The sequence below is a fragment of the Frankliniella occidentalis genome, unplaced genomic scaffold (assembly GCF_000697945.3).
Source record: "Frankliniella occidentalis isolate FOCC.00 unplaced genomic scaffold, Focc_3.1 Scaffold67, whole genome shotgun sequence".
Lineage (NCBI taxonomy): Eukaryota > Metazoa > Arthropoda > Insecta > Thysanoptera > Thripidae > Frankliniella > Frankliniella occidentalis.
Window position 1 is genome coordinate 832,550 of NW_026267197.1, and position 10,234 is coordinate 842,783.

The window sequence follows — 10,234 nt, forward strand, 5'->3', positions numbered from 1 at the left end:
CGGGGCCCAAGGCCCCCGCTAGACTCCGCGTGACAAACCGCCCGACGGCCATGTTGGATCCTCTGGCGGCGGCGGCCGTCAACCCCGCGCGCCGCTGCTGCTGCTGCTCGTGCCCGTCTGTAATGAATCAATGAAATAACATTTAGATTTTGCTCCCCACCTCAGCCAAGTCACGAGGGTGTCATGTAGAGTGGGATACAAGCGCTTCTGCTGCGTTGCGACTCGCCGCTGATGCAGTGCATACTCTTTCCTCTCCGTTCATTCGATAGCCATTCCGCCAAGCGCACCCCGTCTTTCTTTATTATTTTATTTTTCTTTCCCGTCTGCTGCTCCTCCACTCTTTTCTTTTCTCACGAGGCGCCCATTGTTTTCGTGGCTTTGAGCCGCAAAGTGGCTGAGTGAGATGCAAGAGTCCAGAGGAGGAGGTGAGGTCGGGAGGCAAGAAAAAGAGGAAGGTGGAGTGCGGGGAGGTCGATAAAACACGGAGAGCGAGAGAGAGACGAGACGTGGTATGTATAGGTGAAGAGAGTGCACGCCGGTCCGGTCTACGTGATCCACTCGAGAACGCGAAAGTTTGTCACAAAGAATCTATGTGTGTAGGGTCCATTCCCTATATTCTGGCAGAGCGGCAAGCAAAGGCTTTCAAGACAATGCCATTCAGTCATTGTGTAACTCATCAGCAGGGTGTGTTCCGGTGCGTTATAAGGGTTGACCTGCCGATGTAGAGTGTCCAACCGTCCTTCCGACCTGCGTGGGGCTCCTCTGTCCTCGACAATGCGCACGCCCAGGCTCGGCTCGGAAAGGTGGCCACTCTAACTTTCGGGTATCGTCCCTTCGACCACGGTGTTTATGAGCCTAACAAAGACGGCCCGAAAGCAAAGCCTAGCCGCTCTGCCAGAATATAGGGAATGGACCCTACCGGGCCGCCGCCGCCCCCGAGTATTATATTCCATCTTTATTATTTTATCCGAGACGCGGAGGAACAAAAAACTGCAACAATGGGCCGTATCGTTGAGCATGCTCGCATCCCCCGCGGCCCTTAGGCCGGGGTTGCGCATGCGCCGGCTGTGGTGCCGGCATGCCGAGCCTGCGGAGCCGGGGCCGGGCACTCTCGCCCGAGTGGATCAACATGGAGGGTTTTGTTTGTAACCGTCTACTCGGTTTACAAATGGAGGGAGAGGCAAGCGGCGGCGGCTGCTGCTCGCTGGTGGTGCTCGAGCGCCTCTTGTGGGTGCCGCACTGCGGTTTGATACGTATACGGCTGGCTGAGAGATCCCCGTTGACAACAACAAGCCCCTCTTGCAAGATGGCCGTGTATCTCTAGCGCCTGATCAGCGAGCGAGCTGGCCGATTGTTCCAACTTTGGCCGTGCGGCTTCTCTCCTCCCCCACCTGGCTCGGCCGGGGCCCCGCCTGGCCCGACCGCAGGGCCCCGACGAGAGGCCCCAATAAGGCCCCACAAGCGCCGCCGCGCTATGGCAGCGAAGCCTCACAAAAGTGTTTCAGCGCCGTGTGCGGCTGCGCGGCCAGGCCCGGCGTCTCTGACCACACTGTATGATACACCGCGCCAGCGGCAGAGTTTGCCCGCGACGTCATACGGTGTGCGATGTACTAAAGAAATTTTGAGTTGAATAAAGCTTTTGTACAGAAAGGCACAATAAAGCCCTAGGTGCTAGCATTCTTTGCAGAGGCACTAAAACCTTTAACACCTTTTTATAGTCGTGACTCATCAGCAACTTTGTGATTTTCCTGTGATAACATAGGGATCAAATATTATTCAACTTAAAGCGTTTAAATGTTAGTGCATTCAAATTTTAATTTTTGACACTACAGTGTAGTAATAAGTAGTATAAACCCTGTCAACAGGCATTTCTTTCGTTTTTTTTAAAATCACGTTTTCAATCTGCCGCCGTGTGCGAAAATGTAAGCGTCGTTGTGTGTACCTGCAACATGGGGAGGGCCGGGAGGATCCGCACTATCGTGTATTCTAAAAGAAGTCATCAGCCAAGCAGGTCAGGATGGAGCGGTGGGAAGGACGCAGGACCTCCCGCACCGGGCGGCACGTCCACCAAAGGGGGGACATCAGCGTGGAACGGATCAGGCCGTAACGAGACAAGATAGGGGGCGGTCCCCGTCGCCACGGTCCCCGCCGGTCCCCGCCGATCCCTGCCGCTGGGGCTCGGCCGGGCACGCCCACCGCCCGTCCATATCTCACTTACCACTCTCCATTTTATGAAGACGCGGGGGGCTGTCGATAAATAACGCGGCCTCCATGCAAAAAAGTATAGATCCGAGATCCGACCGCAGCCTATGTGTCGTTATAATAACGAAGGTGTGGGTTTCGTTTTATGTGTAAGAGATGAAATATGGATAATTTTCGAGGCAGTATTTCTGTCACTCGGCGGTTGGGGCTCGCCGCCGTCGTCGCGCCGTTCTTCTGTGAAAGTCGGACACGATTCCCCTGCTCCCTCCCTCTTTCCACCCCTTCTCTCGCTAAACGGCGTTCGATGCCTTCCCAGAAAGGGCGGCCGGGCAGAGGGTCGCTGGGGGCGCGCGCGAGGGGCCCAACAGCCGCGTGCAACCCTCGCTCTGCCGTTCCATGAATATGGGGCGTAAATGAGCCAGCCACGGACGGGCGGCCTGCTGGAAGGGCAAGCCGGGGCGCGACCCACGGGCCCCCGTGACCCACACGAGGGGCCAGCGGCAATTAGAAGACGCACAAGCTCCCGCCAAGCATGTTATTTCGCAAAAAAAAAAAAAAAAAGTAGCCTCCATCGTTTTAAATAGATTTTTGGAAACACTGTAAAAATATGGTTTATATGCCAGATTTCACAAAAATTTTATCTACATTTGAACGCAGTTTTTGCTGCCGGCGGACAGTACAGCTGATTTAGTTTTTGTATTTGCCTCACAATTTTTTTTCCTAGTCGTTTCCTGGGCTGCATATGCTGTGTAACCCTTTTAAAACTTTGCTGTGTATCCTCTTGTGCGCGAGCAGCAATGGGGCGTTACGTGTTGTGTCCACCAGTGAGCCGGCGTCCCAAAACATAATCCCCGGCGGATGGCGCGGGACGGCGGGGAGAGGCGGGGCGGGACCCGCCGCGCGACCACCCCGGCGCAGCAAGAGGCGCGCCGCGGCATACGGCCCCGTTGTTATTGGAGATAATCCGTAGAAAAGGTTGTCATTCTTCCGACTCGACTCCGACGGCGGCCCACAGAAGTCATCCGGCCCGGGGGACCCCGACCGGCCATCACGCGGAGAGGGGCGAGGGGAGGGAAAAAGGGGGGGGGGGGCGGGGCAGGCGAGGCGAATCGGGTATAAAGCGAGGGGATGAAGATGTGATGAAAGGTGGTCCTGTGTGAGTCCGAGCGACTGAGCTAGAGAGAGAGAGAGAGAGAGAGAGAGAGAGAGAGAGAGAGAGAGAGAAATCGTTGCAGCTGGTATTTTTGTGCGCGCTCGAGTGTGTGTGTGTGTGTGTGTGTGTGACTTTTATAGATTTTCCCCCCAGCGTATATGTAGAAAAATCACCTTACGTCAATAATTTACCTCGGTATGACATGATACCACACATCCCTCGGAATAATTTTGTTATGTGTGTGAATGACTGGTTATTGCTAACTGTTTTGCGTGCCGTCATGGTGGTAATGGTCGTATGTGTGCCCGGCCGGCGCCTTCCCCGAGGGCCGCCCAGCTCGGCCCGGGTCCCTGGCGCCACCAGCATGACTTCACGCAGGTGAGTTGGGTCCCTGGAGGGAAGGCCTGACCAGACCTCACAGCCAGCCAGCCGCCCCCCTCACCCTCGCTCGAATTTGAACCCCATGACGTACGGGCTTTTCTGTAATTTATGATTGTTATTTTCGGGAAATATGTCCGGTACCTCTGGGGGATCGCCGAGCTGATTGTTCCCGCGGCCCTCTTGCCTTTCCTTTGCGTCCAGTCGCTCACGCCCGACAACGCCCGACACACATCCGTTCCGTTGGCAACACTGTGTTCCACACAAACAAACGACGAGACGAGCGCTAGTAGTGAGAGGGAGAGAGAAAGGTGACTGATGGCCTCGCGCGCCACGACGGCAAAAGAATACATTACACATTACACGCCGTCTCTAAAGTGTAGCGCGCGTGCGTGCGCCTTCTCGAACACTAACAAACGTCCAAAGGGGCCGAGCGTGCCGCGCCACGTGTTGCCAGCCTGGCAAAAGTTGAAAGCGGAATAATAAATTCGCTGTGTAAACTAAAAGAAATCACTCAAATTTTAGGAGTAAAAATGTATATGAATTGCCGTCTTCCTGCCTAGTAGTATCTCTTTCTCATGCACAGCACGAGCGCAAGGGGCAAACAAGACGTTGCCTCATTAATTTCACATGAAACATCTTTGAATGCAATTAGAATAACTTTGGTGCGAGTGGTTGCGTCTGACACTCATCGATCAACATTTTTGTGTTTTGGACGTCGTGGTGCGCGGTTTTAATCGTCGCGTGAAGAGAACTCGTGCGCGCGCGGACGCTATGCCGCGTCGCCGGCCGCCTCTCGTCGCTTGTGAATGGCCCGCGAAAGCAGCTCGAAAGCAGCGCGTTATTCCTTGTAAGGCCGCTTGTCCCGTCTTAATTGGGGTTTAATTTTTGTCTTCCGTGTGTACCCCTCCCCTCACCACTCGCTCCGACCCCCTTACCTCCTTCGACCCTTGTCCTCCCTTCCGCCCGCTCCGCGTCGCCTCGTTCTTCTTCTCCTTCGCGTTCAGCCGTGCGGCGGCTCGAGCAAGTTGCATGCGCCTTCTGGTCGCCGGCGGCCTGATTTTCATATCGGCTGGGGGGCGGCAGGGCCCCGCCCCGCCTCCGCGTACACATGAGGTGTTGTTCTCAACACGCACATTGAATACATCAGGCGTTATCAAAGAAATAACAACAGCGTCGTTTGATAACATCGCGCGGCGCCGCGGCGGCGGTCGGTTCGCGTGATGCCAGCACGGCGGCCCCCGCGAGGCCAAGGCGGGCCGATGTGGTTCGTACGCAAATGCAACCACAACAGGAAAGGCAAATACCACGCCGGGAAAACGGGGACACAGCGAAAGTCACGCTGCGGCCGCGGGGATTTTTTTTATCGGATTTCACTGCCGTATAGTTAACCTGGCCTAACCTGAATGGTCGGAGCAGAGTGTGTATGACGCTCTCGTCACTGTGTCGGGAGCTGAAAGAGTCATCGGAGGCAGGAGGAAGAGGGCGATATAAATGGGGTTGAGGACAAAAACGCCCCGCGGTCGTAAATTTGGAGCGAGTGCATTGCAGCCGTGGAAGGTTTTGAATCTTAGATATTGCACGGGGCGATGGGCGTGAACCTCGCTGTCTTTCGATTCGTATCAATATGTAACGTATGGCGACCTGCGCAGGGACACACACTGAATGTAATTAATTGATTGCCGCGACGAGACGGGAGGGGTTCAGCGTGCGACTCGATCGATGCAGGAACACGCGGGCGGTGTGGAAGATTTCTTTAGCCCCACCTCCATTGGGGTTAAAATTTATTGGCCGTCTTTTGAGAAAGCAATGCGACATTGTGGCGCGGTGGTCTCCTTGCTCATGGGGAACAGAACGGCAATAGGAAACGCGAACGAGGTGCGGGCACCGTCTGCGAAAATGGACAGTCAGTACGAATTCTCTGCCGTGATCAGCGTCCCAAAATTGTCCAGTAACTCGACAGCTTACTCGAAGCCCCGTGTCATCGACACGACGCGATGTGGCGAAAGAGAAAGAGGCAGAGAGGGCGAGAGAGAGAGAGAGCGAGAGAGAGAGGCCACAACATTCCCCCCTGCCACATCCGCCGTCGTTAAAGTAATCCTGAAACAAACGCTATTTAATCGCCAGCCGCGGCTCGCGAGTGGAGCGGTGGGGGAAGTGCCGCCCCGCCCGGCCCCGCCCCGTGCGGCCCGCCCTGTGTAAACACGCCCTCAATTTGTGGCTCATTGATGTTTGATATCCCATTGAGCCCGTGAAAGCGATCGGGCCGCCCGGGCTGGCGCTGCTCGCGGTCGGGCCTCCCCTCTCGGTGGGCGGAGAGTGCTGCGCTCGGCGCGGCGGCGGCGGCTCCCGATTGGCCGGGCGGCCGGGCGGGCGCGCATGCGCGCAGGACCTCCCCCACCACCGGGCCGCGCCTCGCGGCCGCCGCGGCAGCTCCCCGCCGGCCAGTTGTCAAATGGGGCAACACGACGCAGGCCGTGTTTTACATTCATCAGTCGGCGCGCGGCCCGCTGTAGTGTTCACGTAGTGATGGTGTAGTGTAGTGTGTGTGATGGTGAACGTGCCGTGCCCCAACACCGCCCTGGCCAGCACCCTGGCACTCGCCGCCATGGCCCGGCCGGGGCCCATGGGCGCCCTGGGCCTCCACGGGGAGCCGGGCCGCAACCGGCCGGGGCCCGCCGCGCCCCTCAAGTCATCCTTCAGCATCAGCTCGATCCTGCCCGAGACCGCGAGAGTGTCGCCCGACCCGGCGGAGCGCACCGAGTCCGCCGACGAACCGCACCTGGACGAGGATGCTCCGTTGGATTGCAGCGCCCGGGCCGCGGCCCCCGAGGACGAGGAGGACGATGTCGATGACGAAGACGAGGATATTAATGTCGACGAGGACAAGCCCGGGGAGAACGGCGAGGAGGCCAGTGAAGCCACGGAGAAAGACGACAAGAAGGACGCTGAGAAGAAGAAGCACGAGAAGCCGTCGTACTCGTACAACGCCATGATCATGATGGCCATCCGGGATTCGCGTGACAAGCGCCTTACTCTCAACGGCATCTACGAGTACATCATGACCAACTTCCCGTACTATCGTGACAACAAGCAAGGCTGGCAGAACTCCATCCGCCACAACCTGTCGCTCAACAAGTGCTTCGTCAAGGTGCCCCGCCACTACGACGACCCCGGCAAGGGCAACTACTGGATGCTGGACCCCAGCGCGGAGGACGTCTTCATCGGGCAGTCGACGGGGAAGCTGCGGAGGAGGTCGACGGCCACGCGGAACCGCTTGACCGCGTTCGGCCGGTCCCTCGGGGGTCTCTATCAGGGCATGGCCGGGGTGCCGCCCGGCTACGCACCGTGGGCGCCGCTGTACTCCATGTACCCCCGCTACGCCCTCATGCCGCACGGCCCGCCCCCGCATGGTCCGCCGCCTGCGCCGCCCCCAAAGGTGACGCCTGCGCGGCCCACCCCCATCGCACCCACCGCCCCCCACGGATTCTCCATCGCGCGCCTGCTGGCCGGCGTGCCGCCGCCCGCCGCCCCTGGGCAGTGCGCCCCGGGGGTGCCGCCCCTTCTGCTGCCTGGCCTCGGACACGGGCCGCCCCCCGGCGCGCCCAGTGACTCGGCCATCAGCCTGTGGAACAGCGCCCTTCAGCTGCTGCAGCATCAGCACCAGCTGCACCAGCTGCAACAGCAGCCCCACTTCCACCACCACCAGCAGCACCACCCCCACATGCTGCCGGCGCGCCCGCCCTCCTCCAACTGCTCCAGCAGTCCGGAGCTGCGGGAGCTGGGCCGGCCTTCGCCACCCCCTAGTGGCGGCTCCGCCCTGGCCAACGCCCCCTCCCCTGCGCTCGGCCCCGCCTTCAAGCCCGTGGGCCTGCGGCCTGCGCCGAGGTAGTGTACGCCTGGTGCACCCCGGGGAGTGACGTGTGAAGTAAAGTGATATGTGTAAAGGGGTAGGTTTGAATTCATATCAAGGGTATGATATCACTAGTTATAATAATATTTGACCAAGATGCAAAGTGCCTGTTGTGGATAATATTGAGCTTGTAGCGACTTTCAATGTTTATAATTAGAAACTGTGAGCACGCCCCTAGAATTATGTCCCAGGCTGGATATCTGTGATACCATTTTTCTATTTTAAATATTTGTACGTTTGTAGTTAACAAAGAGATGTACACCCACGTTGTTTTCATATTTGACTTTTGAAGAATTGTGTAAGACATATTGTTCGTTTGTGCAAGTTCGGAAATATGTTTTTGAAACTTGAATGCGCAACTTAATTTTGCAAGTCGACGACGCACTTTTATCTCCACCAAATATTTTAATTGATATTTTAATTTTCAGACGTCAAATTTTGGGTGATTGCTCTTTATTGTTTTGTTATTGATATATTGTTCATAACTGCTTACTATTGTGTTAAAAAGACCAAAGATTTAAATTATTATCATTTTTATTATACATTTATTGAGCATTGTGTATTGAGATATGTTGTGATTGAATAAAAATAGATCACCTATTTCTGTAAAAAGTGTGCATATATTTCCTTTAGAACTCTGAATATATCTGAACAATAATTGATTAACCTATTACGAAATATGACCTCTTTCCAAAAATTCAAAGAATGAATAAACCTGAACAAAACGCACTATCTAAGTACTGGATGCACTTTGTTTAATGGAAACAACATCAGGCCTGCCGCAGGAAGAAGTCCGCAACCTGTTCACCTGGGCGGAGCTTTGTATTGTTGTGCAAAACATCAGCACAACAATCCTTTCCTTTTTGCATTTCTTTTTGCTAATGGCGTCAAAAGCAACCCGCTGCGAGCAGGGCCCAGGCTAAACGTGTCGCTGCGCTCTGAATTGCACGCACGTGATGCAAGAGAGGTGGAAGGAGACAGGGTTGGGAGGGGGGGGGGGGTTACTTATTAGGGCTAAGTAGTGGGCTGGGCTGTCTACATGAGAGAGAGGAGAGGGGGGGGAGAAAAAGAAATGATGGAGGAGGAGGGGGAGATAGCGCTTCAACTTACATCAGTATTCCTAACGCGTTGCTGGGCTGGGTAGCCGTTTCTGCCCCCGCTGCTGCACAGAGCTATACTACGAGTTGCAAGTCCATTTGTCACCCCTGTACGTCTCATTCAGCTGATTCACTGCGCCATTTTCTCGTCTTTGCGCATTTCTGAACAGTCGGGAGAAAATACTAATTTTCAAGTTGTGGCTCGAGATGGTAGGAGCAGACATTATCATCCTTGACTGCTCGCTCCTCTTTTTACTTGAGCAGAGAAAGTTATTTGTCGATATAACTCGCCGAGGTGCAAAAGGCGACCTGAGAGAGCCGCCGCCTGGATCTGTTTCGTTTTGCCGCGATAAGTTGGCAGCGTTCCTGACATGTGCGTGCAGCGAGAGAGAGAGAGAGAGAGAGAGAGAGAGAGAGAGAGAGAGCGCGCTCGCGTGTGTTTGTATGTTTGGTCGACATCTCTTAATACATACCGGGGCTGGCGCCGCCCCGCTGTTCGGTTCAATTAAACGCCTCCAAATATTGGTACTTGGATCAAACCCAATCTTGACTCGCGACAGGCTCGTAAATTCGCGGTTGTGGACCTCGTCCTTGAACACCTTTGCGCCCTCAGGTGCTCCGACGTGCGGGTCCCGGGTCCAACTCTGGACGAGATGAAAGGTAGTCAGGTGGAAACTCACCAGAGCTGCACCAGAAAAGCGTCGTGAACGGGGAAGAAAGAAGCGAGAAAAGTGCTGTGAATAAATGTTTTCCGGCCCGCGGATTTTCGAAGGGGCTCTCAGCAGCGCAGAGTGTTTGATTCGTTCGGCTGCGCCTGCCTGGCGGCTCGCTGCGCGGACCGAGCGCGGACGGAGGGGGGGGCGGCTGAGACCTGAGACCGGATTATTGCGAACGTGTCCATAAATTGGTTAGCCTACTCGCGTACATGTGTGTCTGTATAGAGGCAAAAGCCGGGCAAAGTCCGGCCGCGCCGTCTGCCCCTGCCCCGCTAGAGAGAACAGCCCGTGGGCCAGCCGCGTTCTGTTGAGTATGTGCATGCGTGACTGGCGGCTACTTGTAGAGCGCGCCCCGCCGCGCCCCGCCACGCCCCGCCACGCCCCGCCACGCCCCGCCACTTTGAGGCGCGAGCTCACGGCGCGGGCGCGACGCCACGCCGCAGCCATGCGTCTCCCTTACCCTGTCCAATCCAGCCTCACCTATTCACCTCCACACTCACCTCTTCAGCTTGCGTGGCGAGGCCGCAGCAGCGCCCGCTCGGCCACCAGTCTTTAGAATCCCTTTAGGAAGCGTTATAATTTTTGAGCCGAGAAGTTTTTGGGCCGTACCCGGTGTTACTCGCCGTGTTGGTGTGTTGGCGTGTGTGAAACACGCCGTGTAGAACAAATGGGGAACACGGACCGGCTCGCTTTTTATTGAAAACACGGGGCCGCCCGGCCTGCTCGGGCAATCACGGTTCTCCTTTCTTTTTTGTGTTCTCTCTCTCTCTCTCTC

General features: G+C 56.2%; 1 protein-coding gene across 1 annotated transcript; it reads left to right on the top strand.

Moving 5' to 3' along the window:
* Positions 1–6,185: 6,185 nt before the first annotated feature.
* Positions 6,186–8,319, top strand: LOC113207464 (forkhead box protein fkh-2-like). The gene has a single exon (XM_026424043.2). It carries the CDS (start codon positions 6,285–6,287, stop codon positions 7,623–7,625), a length of 1,341 nt encoding a protein of 446 aa, XP_026279828.1. The 5' UTR covers positions 6,186–6,284; the 3' UTR covers positions 7,626–8,319.
* Positions 8,320–10,234: the final 1,915 nt, after the last annotated feature.

Coding starts and splice junctions, on each gene's coding strand:
- LOC113207464 (XM_026424043.2), top strand. CDS start 6,285: ATGGTGAACGTGCCGTGCCCCAACACCGCCCTGGCCAGCACCCTGGCA.